Below are 18,037 nucleotides of genomic sequence, written 5' to 3'. Positions count from 1 at the left end.
TGAGAAATGTCACGTCACATCAAAATGCGCAACTTTAAATAAATATAGACAACATGTTCTACTTAATTAAAGACTTTTGAATAAATGTTTTCTCCTACAAAATCAGAGTGCAGCGCCACATTAAATACGCACTACAATGACAATAGTTTAAAGCGATTTGAAGCATGTAAAAAAAAATGGGGGGGGGGGGCAGAGCTTTGTGACGTCATATTGGAGGGGGGTTCTGACTTTTTGTAATGTCGTGTGACGAAGGGGAGGGGGGGCAAAAATTGTCCTAAATCACGTGACGTCATTTTATGGACGGCCCCAAAAATGACCGGGTCAGCTGCGATGAGTTCTCCACGCCTGAGAAACAGCGTCAGGGTGAAACGTGGCGGGAAAAGCGGACAATGGTTCGGGGTAAATGAAAGGGAACCGCGGTCCTGTGAGAGGAAAGGTCCCTGTATGTCGCCACAGGTAGGCTAACGATTGGCTGCGCCGCATCGTCACGTGACATGGGTTCTTCAAAGTTGAAAATGAAAGGTGAGACGCCGGGAACGAGGGGGGGGGGCCGTCTTGTCTCCGAAGTCTTCGCCGTGGACATCTCGGCAAGCCCCCCACTCTCTTCGCCGCTCACAGAGTCCGTGCAACGCCAGTTACTGGAGCTACGAGGGAGGACGCTTGGTCGACTGGGTGGGTTAGGAAGCATTGGAGAAGTTTTTTTCTTGCAATGCACTTTCGGGTCGTACCGACTGGACCGTTTTCTTTAAAGGGGTTGTGCGCGCCGGAAATAAAGGTGTTAGCGAGGCTGTATATGGCATGGAGTCCCCGGTTTCTGTGTAAGTCGTGGATTGAATGTCGCGCCAGGATGTCCCGTTAGGCACGCATATTGGACAAAACGAACACACCATCCGACACTGGAGTCAGACGATGAGCTACCCGTCGGAGGCCGTAGGACTGCGAGAAGGGCTGGGTGCAGATGCAGCACTTGCCGTAAAAATACATTTTAAAAATGTAAAATGAATTATAGTAATATTACAAATATTACATAGAAAACATAGGGGGAACATTGACCTGGAGTAGGGAGAGAGGGGGTAGAGAGAGGGGGGGTAGAAAGAGGGGGAGGGGGTAGAGAGAGGGGGGGAGGTAGAGAGAAGGGGTAAGGAGAGCAGAGCGTGAAATATATTGTGAAATCTTTCATTAAAAAAGAGGGGGGGGGGGGTTACGTAAAGCAAAGCATAAAAAAATGAAATGATGAAAGAAGCAAAGTGCCGACTACACCGAGCATCGTCTTGCTTCCTCTGATTGTAAAAAGAAAAGAGAGGAACGTGGAGTCGAGATTGTCCCATGATGACGAAGTGGCGGATGGAGCCTGGGACACCGGGGCTCCGGCTGGTTGCCCCCGGTCGAGTTGGAGATGGAGCCCTACAATTGAATATTGGTCGCCAGGTTCGTAGCACAGCGTGCTAACCGTTGCAGTCCCCCCTCTCCCCCCCCACACACGCGTGCATACAAAAATAAGACCCCCCATATAGCCTAAGCAGGCTTTTGGGGCAAGTGATGTTAGCAAACACTGCCGATGAAGGCCGGCACGGCACACGAGGGGGAGGGTGGCCAGCACCACGCCCGACCACCTTTATCTCCCTAGTGGCAATGTTTACTACACACCGCACTAGGTACTCATTTGAGGCTGAGTCGACATAGGGGAGGCCCAGGACCAGTGTCAGATAATCGTCACTGGTGTTGGCCGTGAGCAGAAATTTTACTCGGGTGGCCAGTTTCGTAATGCAGTGCGCTAACCACTACACTACCGCTCCCCACACACACAAGACAAATATTCTATAAGTAGCAAGTAGCAGCACCTATGTGCACACAAACACACAAATATCCCCCATGTAGCCTCAATAGTGATGTAGGGGCAAGTGCTGTTAGCGAGCACATATGAAGGCCGAAAACGGCACACGAGGGGATGAGTGGCCAGTAGCACGCCCGGCAGCCTTTGTCTCCCTAGTGGTGATGTTTACACACCGCACCAGGTACTCATTTGAGGCCCAGGACCAGTTGAGAGAATCGTCACTGGTGTTTGCCGGTGAAATGCGATTCGAACTAATGGCTACACTACCGCTCACCACACTCACACACACACTGACGCACACTCACAACAACAACCGCCATTCGCCACTAAGTGGTGGTGATATCACAATGGCACTTGTGCCAGGCTATATATGCATGTTAAGGTCACGTGAAGTGTTGAACGCCCGCTGGCAGGAGGTCACGGGGCAGACCCAGGTGCCATGGGTTGACTGACTGAGGTGACTGGCCGATGCACCACCTGTGCCCCCCTATTGTTTTATACGCACGGCGCTCCGCTCGTTGTTGTGAGCATCGCTCCTCTGCCCTCGGTTTGTTGCTGGAGGGCGACTCCATACAACTGCCCAGTAGCGTTGTTCACTAGCTTCCTCCACAAAGGCCGATTTTGACATCGTTGGTACCAGTCATTGGCAAGTTCCCTCAGCTCCACTTCCTCCTGTACCACATCATTCCATCTCTTCTCTAGCATGTGCCGCGCCTGTTTACCCCGCTCTATCCGGCCGAACAAAAGCTGTTTAGGCATGCGGTGGCTGGGCATGCGAGTGACATGACGCAGCCAACGCAGCCTTGCTTGCTAGAGGAGCTCACCGATGGGACTTTGTCCAGATCTTTCAACAATTTATGAGCTCCCCACACAATCCAGCCTGGTTAAACCCAGGATGGATCATAGGCAGGCCAACCTAAATGTTTCTAATCTATGAAGATGTTCCATTAAAGGGGTCCACGTTTCACAAGAATCGTGGCCGAGAAGACCTGAAATTTCGTGTGGAGCGACAGACCAGGCAGCTTCCATACAGCGTTACGCAGCCGACGAAAAGATAATGCCGCTCGATTGATACGTGCTGTCAAACCGGAGCCAGTCATGAGCATACTGCCCAAGTATGTGAAACTCTCCACTCTTTCCACAACTGTCCCATCACCAATTTGGAGTTACAGGTGCTTAGTTTTGGTGAGGCTGATGGTAATTCCCCACCTCTAAGTGGCATGCTCCAACTCCTCCTCTGAGTAAGCAGCAATCACCAGATCATCAGCATACATATATCAGACGAATAGGGAGCCATCACTTGACCACACCCGGGCATTGATCAGCCTCCCATTCTATCTGTACCAGATGGAAATTCTTCAGGTACAGCCATCGAAGGTTTTACGAACTACGTGGTTGAAATAGATGTGAAATAATGTGGGAGCCAGAGGACAACCCTGTCCACACCCCAAGGTGAACAGGGAATGGCTCCGACTCCCGGCCAGGTAGTGTTACCCAGGCCTTTCCACCATTATGAAAGCACGAAGAACTGCCCACAGTTCAGGCCTACTGATGGTATCATAGGCCTTAACCAGGGCAATAAAGCAGAGATGCAGCTCCTGTTGAAATTTTTGACACCACTGCTGTAGCAAACGGACGTAAAATTTGGCCTCTGTGCCAGACCGCCCTTTCCAGAAACCACATTTGGGCTTCACAAGCCTCTCCTCAGCGTTCCTGGAACTCCGGTTTGAATAATCCTTGCCATGACCTTTCCTGGCACACTGAGGATGGAGATGCCCCTGTAGTTGTTACAGTCTGTGCAGTCTGTATGGTTCAGTGGTCCAGACTGTTATCATGATGTCATATAGGGCAGTCTGTGCACAAACGCCACCCTCCCTCAGCATTTTGCTTGGGTGATCATCTCTGCCCAGCGCTTTTCTGGTCTCAAATTCTGGATTGCCTTCTGTACTTTCTCAACAGATGGCACATCAGCAAACCACTTCTTCCAATATTTGAGGCCCAGAAAACTCTCTTCTCGCACCCAAACTGTATTCATAGATGGCTGGAGGTCAAACAGTGTTAAGATAACAACAGGGGTTCCACAGGGTTCCATCCTCGACCCCCTCTTATCCTCTCTTTATGTCAATGACTTGGGCACTGACCTGGAACATTCCAGGGTAAATCTTTTTTTGCAGATGACACGATATTGATTACTGCTGGCCGCTCTCCGGATGACATGATTGCTAAGCTCCAGGGTGATTTCAACAAACTACAACATCAGCTAGTCCTGAATACCTCCAAAACCAAGTTGCTATGCTTCTCACCAATACTAAAGCGGGAAGTTATTTTTCCCCAATTACATTCCTTAAATAATTATCAAATAGAGCAAGTCAAGATCTATAAGTATCTTGGGGTCATCCTTGATTCAAACCTGAATTTTCAAGATCACATTGATTATATTAGTAAAAAGACAAAAATAAAAATTGGTTTTCTGTATCGACACAAGCACTGCTTCCCCCCTATGTTCCGTTTGGAATTGATAAAAGCTACCATACTGCCTCTACTTGATTACTGTGACATCGTATTTTAAACACATACCTGCGGAGGGAGCTGGTAGTAACGTTGGGTTGCTCGGTCAATGGCCAGGGTCAACGGCGACGTGGTGTATTCCGCAAATATGCCCGACTGTGAGGGCGGGCATAAGCCGGAGTGAGTAGGTTACACGTTCTTTCGGAGTGGGCAGGTAGGAACTTGGTTGGACAGCGCGGCGTTCAGGGGGGGGGGGGGGCAGTTGGATGAGTGGGCATGTTTACCCTTCCCCCCCACTCTCCCCGACATCGTCAACCAATCGCGGCGTAGCTCGGTGTTCGGTGGGGAGTTGCATGGGTGGGCGGAATTCCGGATATGCATGACAGACAGAAAAAGAATCCCTGGTGGGCAGTGTGGAACCTGTTGTTCCTACCTGTATAACACTCTAGGTAACTAAGACCCTCACACACATGCACTCACCCCCACACTCTCAGACTCACACACACATACACTCACTCTCACACTCTCAGACTCACACACACACACTCACCCTCACACTGTCAGACTCACACACACACACTCACTCTCACACTCTCAGACTCACACACACACTCACTCTCACACTCTCAGACTCACACACACTCACTCTCACACTCTCAGACTCACACACACACTTACATCTCACACTCTCAGACTCACACACACACTCAATCTCACACTGTCAGACTCACACACACTCACCCTCACACTCTCTGACTCAAACACACACACACTCACTCTCACACTCTCAGACTCGCACACATACACTCACTCTCACACGCTCAGACTCACACACACACACACTCTCACACTCTCAGACTCACATACACACACACACCCTCAATCTCACATTCTCAGACTCACACTCACTCTCATACTCACACACACACTCAATCTCACACTCTCAGAGACTCACACACACATACACTCACTTTCACACTTTCAGACTCACACACACACTCACCCTCACACTCTCAGACTCACACACACTCACTCTCACACTCCCAGACCCATACACACACACACTCACTCTCAGACTCACACACACACACTCACTCTCACACTCTCAGACTCACACTCACTCCCACACTCTCAGACTCACAAATACACTCACTCTAATACTTTCAGACTCACACACACATACACTCACTCTCACACTCTCAGACTGACACACACACACTCACCCTCACACTGTCAGACTCACACACACTCACTCTCAGACTCACACGCACACTCACTCTCAGACTCACACACACACACTCACTCTCACACTCTCAGACTCACACTCACTCCCACACTCTCAGACTCACACATACACTCACTCTCACACTCTCAGACTCACACACTCACACTATCAGACTCACACACACACACTTTCAGACTCACACATAACAACAACCGCCATTCGCCACTAAGTGGCGGTGACGTCACCACGACGCTTGTGCCAGGCCAAGTGCACCTTGAGGCCACGTGAAGTGTCGAACGCCCGCTGGCAGGAGGTCACGGGGCAGACCCAGCAGGTGCCACGGGTCGACTGACCGAGATGACCGAGATGACTGGCTGATGCACCACCTGTGCCCCCTACTGTACCAACTTGCTGTGCTTTAGCCACCCGGCGCTCCACTCTCACACTCTCAGACTCACACTCACTCCCACACTCTCAGACTCACCCATACACTCACTCTCACACTCTCAGACTCACACACTCACACTTTCAGACTCACACACACACACTCTCAGACTCGCACACACATACACACACTCTCACACTCTCAGACTCACACCCTCACACTCTCAGACTCACACACACACTCTCAGACTCACACATACACACTCACTCTCAGACTCTCAGACTCACACACACACTCACTCTCACACTCTCAGACTCACACACACACACTCACTCTCACACTCATACACTCACGCTCACACTCTCAGACTCACACACACACTCTCTCGACTGCGAGGGCGGGCACAAGCCAGAGTGAGTAAGTTACACGTTCCTTCGGATTGGGTAGGTAGGAACATGTTTGGTCAGCGCGGCGTTCGGGGGGGGGGGGGCAGTTGGATGAGTGGGCATGTTTACCCCCCCACTCTCCCCGACATCGTCAACCAATCGCGGCATTGCTCGGTGTTCGGTGGGGAGGGGATTGCATGAGTGGGCGTGTTTACACCCCACCTCTACCAATGGCGGCCCCACTCGGCGTTTGGGGGGGGAGAGTTGGATGATTGGGCGTGTTTACCTTCCCCCCACCCTCCCCGACATCCTCAACCAATCGTGGCCCTGCTCGGCGGTCGGACGGGGGGGGGGGGGTGGGCTGCATTCCGATGCACGGCAGACAAATAATCCCTGGTGGGCAGTGTGTAACCTGTTGTTCCTACCTGTAAAACGTTGTGTTTTATAAGGGCACCACGGGGTGACTAGCCCCTCCTCACCCAGCCCCCCCACCCAGCCCCACCCTCCTTCCCCACCCAGCCCCACCCCACCCTTCCCTTCCCACCCCCCCCACCCAGCCCCACCCTCCCCACCCAGCCCCCCCCCACCCAGCCCCACCCTCTCCACCACTGGCCCCTCCCCACCCTATCCTCCCAACCAAGCCCCTCCCTCCCCACCCTCCCCTTTCCACACAACCCCACCCACCCCTCCCATATTTGGAATGCACGACATAGAATAATGCACATAGTCACTTTAAGATGTTTCTTGTTCATGTTTTTTTTTTGTTGCGGTTGCACCCGATTCAAGAGCCGAATGGCTCACAGGGCTATACCTAATAAATGAAACTTGAAACTTGAAATCCCCTATGGGCTGGTGTAACCAGAAGGTTACTACCAGTATCAGCCCCCAATGCTGTACTGAAGAAGCTTGACTCAATGTATCACTCGGCCTTTAGATTTGCATTGAACTGCCGGTATAGGACCCATCACTGCGACTCCACATTGGGTCAAACTTAACATCTCTTAATGATCGACGGCTTGTGCATCAGATCTTATTTATTCACGATGTACTTACAAAAAGAGTCAGCAGACTACCTGCTGGATCTCCTCACTGTTTCGAAGAACAAATGTGACTGAAGGTTTTCGCTCATTTACCAGCTTCACATTGTGATTTAAATGATTTATTATTATTTTATTTCTATTTTTTTTTACCTATGTGACTTTACCGAAAAAACCTAAGAGTACAGCTTCACATTCCTTATTGTCGTACAAATACTGGAGGAAGGGCCTTTGCTATTGATGCCCCCAGGGCCTGGAATGCTATTGCCAATAAACTGCAACTTGGATCACTACCTGTGAGATCTTCACTCAAAACTGCTCGAGATGAGTTGCATACTTCGAGCTGCCACTGCTATTCAGTGGCCTGAAATCAAATGTATTGCTCCGGATGACCGCTGCAAAGTATGATCTTTAGTTTTGATCATAGTGTGCTGATCTTTAAAGGTGCATTGAAAAATGTTGATACTGCTGCTGTTATGGAGTGACTCATGCTGCCAGCTATGGCTGCAACGTTTGGTCGTACATGTTATGTATATCGTTATTGTTAAATTTGAATCACAGTTCCTATGATCACTGTTACATTGGTTTAATAGCTTTATTTTGGTGATTTCGAAAACGTTTTGGTTTAGCCATATTTGTTTGTAGTACAGAGTTAGACTGATAACTTTAATCTAAATTGTCTTATGGTTGTTATTGTTTGACTTGCATCCCACTGGCATTTTTGCACACAGCGTTGATATACGGTGCTTTTCTGGAAGACTTTGCTGTTTTTTCCTGGATTTTTATGTTGCGCGTAGTCACTTTAAGATGTTTCTTGTTCATGTTTTTGTTTGTTGCGATTGCACCCGATTCAAGAGCCGCATGGCTCACAGGGCTATACCTAATACATGAACTGAACTGAGTGGGCCTTTCACTTTTTTCTCAGCCAGCCGGAAAACCTCTTCTGTCAGCTCGGGTCTCTGGAGAGGTCTGGACCGTGCACCCAAAGCAGCCATTGCAGCTGCATGAGCCACGGTCCTAAGCCTTGCCCATTTCCCCTCAGCATCAGGAGTGGGAGTCAATGCCAACCCCAGCTGCGATTATTAAATACTCAATTTCGATTTAAAGCTTTCGTGACTGCAGGGATTCATCTTCTTCTTCGTTCTTTCGGTAAACTACTCGCTTGAAACTTTCATAAACTAGCTGAGACCAGGCCACTGTCGGTTGGAATGGGGTCCTATATGTATACCCACCACCGGATTGGAAGAATAGGCAGGCGAATCTTACAGATGACAAGCTGATGGTCAGTGGGCAAATCATCTCCACGGTCGGTTCTGGTGTCAAAGACATTGGCCCGCATCCATTGTTCCGTCACTATATAGTCCAGCAGATGTTCTTGCCTGGACCCGGCGTGCATCCATGATGTTGTGTGAATGTGCGATGCCGGAACAGCGTGTTGGTGTTGGTAATTACAAGCCGATGGGGTGCACAAAAGTCGAGCAGCCTCCTACCATTGTTATTGAGTTTATCTGATCCATGCATTCCAATCACTCCAGACCAGGTGCCAGTATCATTACCCACTCGGGAATTAAAGTCACCCAACAGGATGACTTTATCCCGAGAAGCCACATCAGCTAGCACCTGTGACAGGAGGTCATAGAAGGCATCTGACTCATTGGTCATGCCTGCATCCCTCCACTGATGTTCATCTTCGATGAGGGCATAATTAACCACGACCACCACTTCTAGCCTCTGATTGATAGGAAGGCAAGCCTACAATAGCTTGGGGCTTACAGCTTCCCACACCTCACCGCCATGTGCCCACACCAACTTCATTCTTTTGTTAAGAAGTGCCACTCCCTGTTGTTTGGCAGTTTCCTGTCCCAACTAGAGAACTGTCCACCCCTTATAGTAGCAGGAGCCAGAGCCGGACCACTGGACCTTCTGAATACCGCAGAGATCCAGGTGGTACTGGTCCAGCTCCCGACAGGAGTAGCAGCCTCTCCTCCACAGTGAGCTTTCGAACATTCCACATGGCTTTAGCTTTTTCTGGAGGAATCCCGAGGATAAGGATTCAGTCTCCTGGCTCCGCCAAATGAGGGTTGGCCAGGAGACGTCAAAGACGTCTGTGCCCCCGTGGCCTCCAGCAGAAGCTATATTCAATATTTTTCACGTGGGTGTGTGATCAATAATTGAATTTGGAGGGGTTACCAGCCCTTCGCACCTGTCCAGAACCCCTGTTTAGCCGCTGTTTTGGCTACAAGCACCATGAATGGGGTATAGCTGATTTTGGAATTGGCCTTCCCTCCACGCACACACTGACACAAACACACGTACACACACGCAAACATTCACTACTAGCGCGAGGCCGAATCACGACATCTCGCAGATGACCACTCCTCTGAACAAAATAATTCCGTGGTTCAGTTTGTGCAATTGCAAGTTCGTGTTCTAAAGTCAATGCTATTTCTTTTTGTATCTAATGGAAGCTGGTTTGTAAGCACTTCACTAAGTCAGGCGTTCGTAAGTCGAGGACTGTCAGTATACTATACACGACGATACACTACACACTAAACTACACTATATACGACTATACACTACACTACTATACAATACATTATACACTACTACAGACTAAACTACTCTAAACTACACTACTACATACTACACTGATATACACTACTAAACACGTTCCGCTTTCTCTTGGCTGTCCATCAAAGACAATGATGACGCCGCTCCACTTGTTTATGGGGTGTATATGTGGCTAAGCGCTTTTGGTGCTCATGCCACTTCATGTAGGTGTGGAGGCCGATGCCAGAGCCGCACATTCTACTGCAGATGGGACATGCGGCGTCTGTTGGGTGTCGGATGGCGTTATCCCAGCTGCGTGTTGGTGTCTCTGGGTGCGTCTCTCGTATTTCCTCTGTGAGAAGGCGTCTTCCAAGTGCTGAATCCTTCTGGCACAGGTGGACTGCCAGGGAGACCTGTCCAGCCCCAGGGGTTATAGGCTGGAGGGGTTGATGTTACAGCGCTTCAGCAGGTCCTTGCTATGGTCCTTGAAGCGCTATTTTTGTCCTCCAGCAGAGCATTTGGCTGCGCTGAGTTGGCCATAGCGAACTTGACGGAGGGAGGTGGTGATCAGGCATGCGGATCACGTGGCCACGCCAGCGGAGGTGTCGTTTAGCCATGCTTGCCTCAATGCAGGACGATTTGGCGTTGGGGTACTTTGATTTCCCAGGTTAGCCTTAGGATGCGCTGGAGGCATCTGATGTGGATGGCTTCCAGGATGTTGATGTGCCACCTATATGGGGTCGAGGTCTCTGAGCTGTAAAGCAGGATAGGGACACAAATGGCGTTGTGAACTGCCATCTTGGTGTGGGTCTTGAGGTTATGATTTTCGAAGACCCTGACCCGGAGGCGTCCAAAGGAAGCGGAGGCTCTATTGAAGCGAGTGTGGGTTTCGTCGTCATGGGGGCACATAGGGGGGGCACATAGGGAGAGCGCAGAGCCGGGTTAGGTGAAATGGGGTACCAATTTGGGGGATAGACTACTGATGTTGAAAGTGTGGAGTGAGGGGGACGCGGATGAGAGTTGAGAATTATTTCTGTCTTCTGAGTATTGACTTGGAAGCCGACAGAGCAGTAGAAGGAGGATACCAGGTTGAGGGTGTGTTACATGGATTATGGGATGTGAGCCAGGAGTGCACAGTCGTCTACATATTGCAGTTCAGAGATCTTTTTCGATTTAAAGCTTTCGTGACTGCAGGGATTCATCTTCTTGTTTCTTTCGGTAAAGTCACGTAGAAGGGAAGTAATAAAATAATAAAAATAAAACATAATAAAACAATTCTCACGACGTTTCGGGTTGGGTTCTCGTTTTTGTGTGGACTTAAGTTGAAGAGTTTTTCATCCAGACGGTACTGTAGCTGGAGTCCGTTGATTGAGCTGTGGGAGTTGTGTGCCAGGCTTGTGACAGCAGCAAGGATCATGTTGAATATGACTGGAACCAGAACACAACCTTGCTTGACGTTACACACAAAGCACCACTCTTGTAGTGCTTTCTTTCTCTTAACTGTTTTAGAATACTCAGAAACTTGGGAGGCACCCCAAGTTTGAGCTGCTGCCAGTGTCTCGCAGTTGGTGTTGAATACTCTGGTGATGTTAATAAAAGCGATGAAGATGTCTTTGTTTTGCTCCTGACATTTTTTCTGCAGTTGCTTTGCCACAAAGATTACGTCGGTGGTGCTCCTGCCTTTCCTGAAGCCGCACTGGGATGCTGGGATAATGTTTTCATACAGGTGCTCTGCGAGCCGGTAGAACATTATCCTGGCAAGGACCCTCCTGGCGACTTAAATGAGGGAGATACATCTGCTGTTGCCACAAGCCACTTGTCACCCGTATTCTTGTAGCTAACTACATTTGCATTCTTCCATTCATGCGGGATGGTTTCGGACAGCCAGATGAACTTGATGAGAATGTACAAGTGGTGATGGAGAAGGTATCCTCCGTTTTTCAAGGCTTCAGCTGGGATGCCTTCAGGTCCAGCCCTTTTGGTATTTTTCAGGCCTTTGACCGCCTGGTGGACCTCAGAAAACTGTGATGGGGTCACGAGTTCATGAATGGGCGGGATATCTGGGAGTGTGTCTAGGATGAGTAGGTCTGCAGGGTTCGTGTGGTTGATGAGGCTATCAAAATACTCTGACCATATCTCCAAGATATGTTGGCAGTACTTGAAAAGCGTGTTGCCATCAGCAGACCTGGCCGAGGTGATGGCTTGTTTTTAGGGGCCATAGAGGGCTTTGATGGCATCATAAAACTGTGGGGTGTTGTTTTTGTCCAAGAGGCTTTGGATCTGATCTGCCTTTTGGACCCACCAGGTGTCCTCCATGGTACAGCGATCACACTGAGACTCTGCTTTGGCCTGGGAGAGGGAGGATTGGAGAGTGGGGAAGTGTGGGTTGGACAGGACGGCTTTGTGGGCTTGGCGTTTGTTCTGCAGGAGTGTGTGGTTGTCGGCAGTATTCTCGTTCAACCGGTCTTGCTGACGCTTTTTGGTGTACCCGACTGATATGGAGGCTACCTCGAGGATGGCTGTGCGCAGCTGAGTCTATGTGGTGTTGGGGACGGAGTCCGGGGGGGGGGGGGTTGGGGGTGTTTGGTGGAGAGGAGACGCCGCAGGTTGTTCATGACAGTAGGGTTTTTGAGGGTATGACATTTCAGCATCTTATTTGGGGGTTTGGGTCACTAGTACATCCTTTTGGTCACAGTGATGGACAATAATGTAATCTAGGAGGTGACAGTGCTTGGAGCAGGGGTTTTGCCAGGAGTTTTTGTATTTGTCCTTCAACTGGAAAAGGGTGTTGGTGATCACTAGGTGGTGTTCGGAGCCCACCCTGGCATTGAATTCTCCCATGAAGAGTAGCTTGTCGGTATGTGGTGTGTTTTTAATGGCAGTGTCGAGAGCTTTATAGAAGGCCTCCTTGGCATCGTCTGCATACAGCGTAAGAGAATAAGCACTGATGAGCGTGGCAGAGCGTCCCCCAGCCAAGGGGATGTGCCATGTCATCAGCGGCTCACTTATGCCAACAAGACATTCAGGGACGCGCTGGAGGTTTTCACAGGCAGCGAACAACTTCCGGAACACCCTTCCAGAAGGTATAACCCTCACCAACCTCTGTGAAGAGTCTTCTCCATGGAAGCAGGTTTCACTGAGCGCTGCAATGTCGGTGTTGTATTTCCTGAGTTCATGGGCCACGAGGGCTGTCCTTCCGTGCAGTCTGTCAGTTTTTTCGGACGTTCCATGAAGCAATTTGAAGGGGTAAACGAGTCTTGGATTTCATTGAGTTTCAGCCGCTGAATGGGATGCTCTAATGGTAGCGGCTAACCACCCGGAGTGAGTGCAAGACAAGTATTAGACCAAATTTTCCATCAGTGGTGAGCAGCACGCTGTCCCATCTCATGTCTTGGCGACCTACACCCCATCGCTGCCTACGTGCAGAGTTTGGCTAGATGCTCCTGGCCACATCCTTGACCTGCACCTTCCACCATTCACTGTCGCCGCTGGGCTTAAAAAAAGGGGGGGGGGAGGGTTTGGAGCTAGAAGCCTGCGCAGTGAGTGGATTAAGGTGAGAGTAGGATTGCACAGTTCATACGCCCACCATCTGCACTCCAGCCAGACTCTGATGGCATGAGCAGCTCACGGCGACCTTCTTCTGGCCAAAGCTGTAGAGGACTGCTGTAGATCCGGTTTATTGAATAGCGCCATTGCGGGTACCCACCACAGATTTGGAGTCAGAGTTTACTGCCCTAGCCAAAGTTTACCCACCAGGCAGTGAGGCAGTGGTTGGCAAGTTGTAGATACCTCTGGGGACCACTGCAGCTCCAAGATACCCTACTGGTTTGGCCTGGTGGCACGGGACTACCAACGGGGAGGCACAGTAAAAGTTTTGATGGAGAGGCTCTGTCCTGGTAAGGAAGACTTATGCACTCAGGTTTCTTTTTCACCATGATGGCTAGCCAACTGCAAAGTTTATCAGCATGGGTAACAAAACATGGCAACCAAGCAAGCATGCAAGCAGAGCAGCTGGCAGGCAAGCAAGCAAGTGGACATGCACCTAAGCTAATCATGATTGCAGCCCCAGGCGCATCATGTCACCCTGTGATTGAGGCAACCACCGGCCCACACTACACACTATAAACTACATTATACACTGCTATACACTACACTTTTGGCTCGCCAATGAACAAAAACGGTCACCGCATCGCGCAGCACTTTCAGATGGGCTGCTTCTGTGGCTGTCTGGAACGCTCTTCCTTCCGATATTAGGAAGCAGCTGGGAGCTATTTACCTTAAAATCATCTAGATTGACAAACCCACTTCTTTAGAACTGCTTCTAGTTGTTCCTTCCCCTGTACCTACAATTAGCGCGGTTGGCTACGTACGGTGCGAAAAAAATTAAACATACACATACATATAAACACTCAGTCTCATTCACACACAGCTCAACCAGGTGGCTGATATCATCATCACGTGGATATTTATTGCAAATACTCTAAACGCGTGGCATCGATTATAAATGTAGATCGGAAACACTGTAGGACCCATAGAAAAATCCATGCGACCAGCACGGGGAGAGAGAGAGAAGCAGACTCCAAATATACAACAGCAGGCATCTCCACGGGGAGAAAGAGACGCAAACATACATCCATAATACAGGTTTTTCTTGGGGTTAGATCACGTAAATATGTGTCGTTAAAGCCGTCACAATTAGTAAGGGTTGTCACGTAAGCAGGACATGCCAATTCGTCACTAGTACAGCACACCGGTGTGTTGGAGAGCCAAGCCACAACATTTACAATCTGAGTACGACGTTTTGCCAGTAATTACAACTAGCTTCATCAGGCGACGGCCAGATTTGTGGAGGTGTAGATGTGATGACAACACGTGTGTTGCTCTTCTTGTGCGAAGTGGGGGGGGGGGGGGGGATTAATAAATCAACGTACATTATGCATGCGCATTCTGCAAGCCCATTAATCTTGTACTTCATGTCCATTGTGTGTACTAAAATAGCCTTTCCAACCGTAATCCCTATTCAAGTATGGTGGACTGTATAGGCATGCATTTAAGCAATATCTTATTTTATGATTCGCTTCCAAGCAGCACTAAGTCGGTAGCTATCCGAACGGTTACACTTATTTGCATTTCTTTCAATTTCAACAGATTCGGTAATTAGTCTTGGCCAGTAGTAACTTGTTTTGCACAGAACTTCAACATTATCTAAATGAATTGAGTGTCCTTGTTGGCACACGTGTTTCGCGACTGCTGACAGTTGTATTTGGGAGTATTTAATATTTATTTGGTGTTCTTTTAGTATCGTGCTGATCATTCATCCTGTTTGCCCAACATAACATTTGCCACAAGTGCAATTAATCCGGTACACAACTTCTGTTGATAGTTTCGGTAGTACATCTTTTGTACCAGATATTAATTTCTGTATTTTATGTATTGTGCCAAATCTGACTCGGATGCTTGTTTTTCCAAACATCTAGCTAGTTGATCAGTTACTCCCACAATGTACAGTATTTTAATAGTTTTAATTACTTGGGCAGTTTCAATGCTCGTGTTATTTGATTTGGTTTTGACATTCAATGCCCTGTTGATTTGTGCATTATTGTAACTGGTCAATTGCAGTGCTTCTTTACCATGTTTAATTTAACTTCTCAGACTATCACCATTTGACACTTTCTTAGCCTGATGAATGAGCGTCTTAATGACAGCGGATTTCTGTGCGGGGTGATGGTGTGACTCTGCATTCAGATAGGTGTCAGTGTGTGTTTTCTTTTGGTAAACGCTGTATGTCATTTTACCATTGAAACCCCGTCCAAGCAGAATATCCAGAAATGGTAGAGTTCTGTCAGCTTCCATTTCCATGGTGAACTGGATGGATGGGTTTTTGCGAGTTGAGACCAGACCACCAATGTGTCATCCACATATATAACCAAGCAGAGGGTTTTAGTGTGCTTGAAGCTATTGCTTTGGTTTCAAAATCTTCCATGTGTAGTGGCATAGAATAGTAGTGCAGTGGCGAAGGGTAGTAGCATAGCGCTGGCTGCTGGCAGCGAAGGGGATCTGCGGCTTACAGCAGTCCTGACGTCAGCAGGCCAGGATATACACCTGAGGGGGATCTCGGAGAAAGGTCACAGAAGGGGCACACCAAGAACCTGCTAGTAAGTTCCAGAAAGGAGGCATGGCCGGGGGCGGAGCCAGGCCATGCTAACAGTATAAGAGGGGCCCCTGTAGGGGACCTCGGGAATGTTGTTGGAGTGGGATCACTGTCGTGCTGCTGAAGTCTTCATCACCATTCTTCTCATCGTCTTCACCATTCTTCTCGTTGTCTTCACCATCCTTCTTGTCATCGTCTCCGTCTTCACCATCTCGGGGCGTCACCAGTCAGGCAGCCTACCATCTGTCCTGACTGAGTAGCGTTGCTGATCATAGACGGACTAATTATTAAGAGTGTTAACCCGATGGTGCTTGTTAATAAAGAAGTGCCTCCAAGTCTGATCGTCTCCGAGTTATTCACTACACATGTACAAATTCGCTATCACAGGAGACAAACAAGAGCCCATTTTTTGTTTACAGAAGTCACCTTTCCACAAGAAGTAGGTGTTCTTTAGACAGTGTTCAGCTAGTCGTGGAATATATTTGGCTAAACCTGCGTTAATTACCAGTGTCGAGTAATTTTATTGACTCGTTGACCGGAACCCTCGTGAACAGAGAAGTCACATCAAAACTTATGATAATATCTTTAGGGTTAAGCTTAATATCTTTAATTATATTTATGAGATGTTCAGAGTTTTTGATGAATGAAGAGGTCCTACAGATGTAGAGCTGTATTTGTTTTGTTACGTACTGTGCTAATTTGTATGTGGCAGAGCCTATTGTACTAACTATGGGTCTTAATGGGACATCAGGTTTTTAAATCTTTGGTTGCCCATAGAGTCTTGGTGGTTTTTATGTCCTTGGTTTGATCAGGTATTTTGCTCATCCTTGGGAATTGATGACTTGGCAATGATTGCCGTTGTTTCAAATATACAGCAGCAGGCATAGTCAGGGTCACGGGACCAAATCCACGACTTCCTGCATACCAGGCAAGGTCGTCAACATCTCCCAGCTACCATGGTATTTAGAGTATTTCAGAAGCAGAACCCACGACCTCCTGCATACCAGGCAAGGTAGTTAACATCTCCAAGGGCAGAGAGAGACGCAGACTCCAAATATACAGCAGCAGGCATCGTCGGGGTCACGGTCTATATTCCGCAAACCTCCTGCATACCAAGTGAGGTAGTCAACATCTCCTAGCCAACGGACCCAGGCCGAGATCAAATCCCAGCCCCTGACTCAAAACCGGGTCAACATCGTACTCCGGGGCTCCCAAATGCCCCAGTTCCTTGTTCCAGGTTTTGGTCATGGATGTGGATTCTCAGCTCCAGAACTCTGACCTCTGAACTCTGGACTCCACCTCCGGCTCTGGACTCCGGATTGCGACTCCGGACTCCGGCTCCGGGTCTTATCCCCAGTTCCATGAGCGCCAGGTGTGATTTTTGGGCCCAACTGAAGAAGAGTTCACTCCTTTTTTTTTTGTTCCCCCAGGTACAGTTCTGGGTCCCAGGTCCTGGTTCTGGTCCCGGTTCTGGTTCCAGTTCGGGTTGTGGTCCTGGTTCTGGTCCAGATCTGGGTCCCAGTTCCGGTCCGGGTTGTGGTCCTGACCCGATTCTATTCTGATTCTAGTTCTGGTCATGGTTCTATTTGGGTCGTGGTCCTGGTTCTGTTCCAGATCTGGTTCCAGTTCTGGTTCTGGTTTTGGTCCTGGTCCTAGTCTGGATCCGGATCCTTGAACCAGTTGTGGTCCTGGATCCCTGTTTCAGTTCAGGTTGTGGTCCCAATTCTGTTCCAGACCTGTCTCCAGTTATCATTCTGGTTCGGTTCATGGTCCTGTTCCGGAGTCCGAATTCCAATCCTGGATTCGCGTTCCGGGTTTCTGGGTTTGGGTGCTCACGCCGCTTCCTGATTCCGTCTGCGTCTCCGATCGCGGATCACGGAGAGGTGGAGACGGCGAAGCCTCCGTGTGGACAGAGACAGGGACAGCATCTGGACACAGACAGACACACACACACACAAAGA

General features: G+C 49.1%; 1 protein-coding gene across 2 annotated transcripts in view; it reads right to left on the bottom strand.

Moving 5' to 3' along the window:
* Positions 1–14,403: 14,403 nt before the first annotated feature.
* The window catches only part of LOC133362992 (TBC1 domain family member 10A-like), a 29,076-nt gene continuing 25,442 nt past the window's right edge, over positions 14,404–18,037 (bottom strand). For both annotated transcript variants that reach the window (XM_061581977.1, XM_061581978.1), the window contains one exon: positions 14,404–18,004. In XM_061581977.1, coding sequence (XP_061437961.1) covers positions 17,909–18,004 — 96 coding nt within the window. In that variant the 3' untranslated portion in view covers positions 14,404–17,908. The remainder of the gene's footprint in view (positions 18,005–18,037) is intronic.

The sequence above is a fragment of the Lethenteron reissneri genome, unplaced genomic scaffold (genome assembly GCF_015708825.2).
Source record: "Lethenteron reissneri isolate LAM-NWPU_2019-01 unplaced genomic scaffold, ASM1570882v1 scaffold_1639, whole genome shotgun sequence".
Lineage (NCBI taxonomy): Eukaryota > Metazoa > Chordata > Hyperoartia > Petromyzontiformes > Petromyzontidae > Lethenteron > Lethenteron reissneri.
Note: the sequence above shows the minus strand (reverse complement) of the source record. Positions and strands in the feature narration are given on the sequence as shown.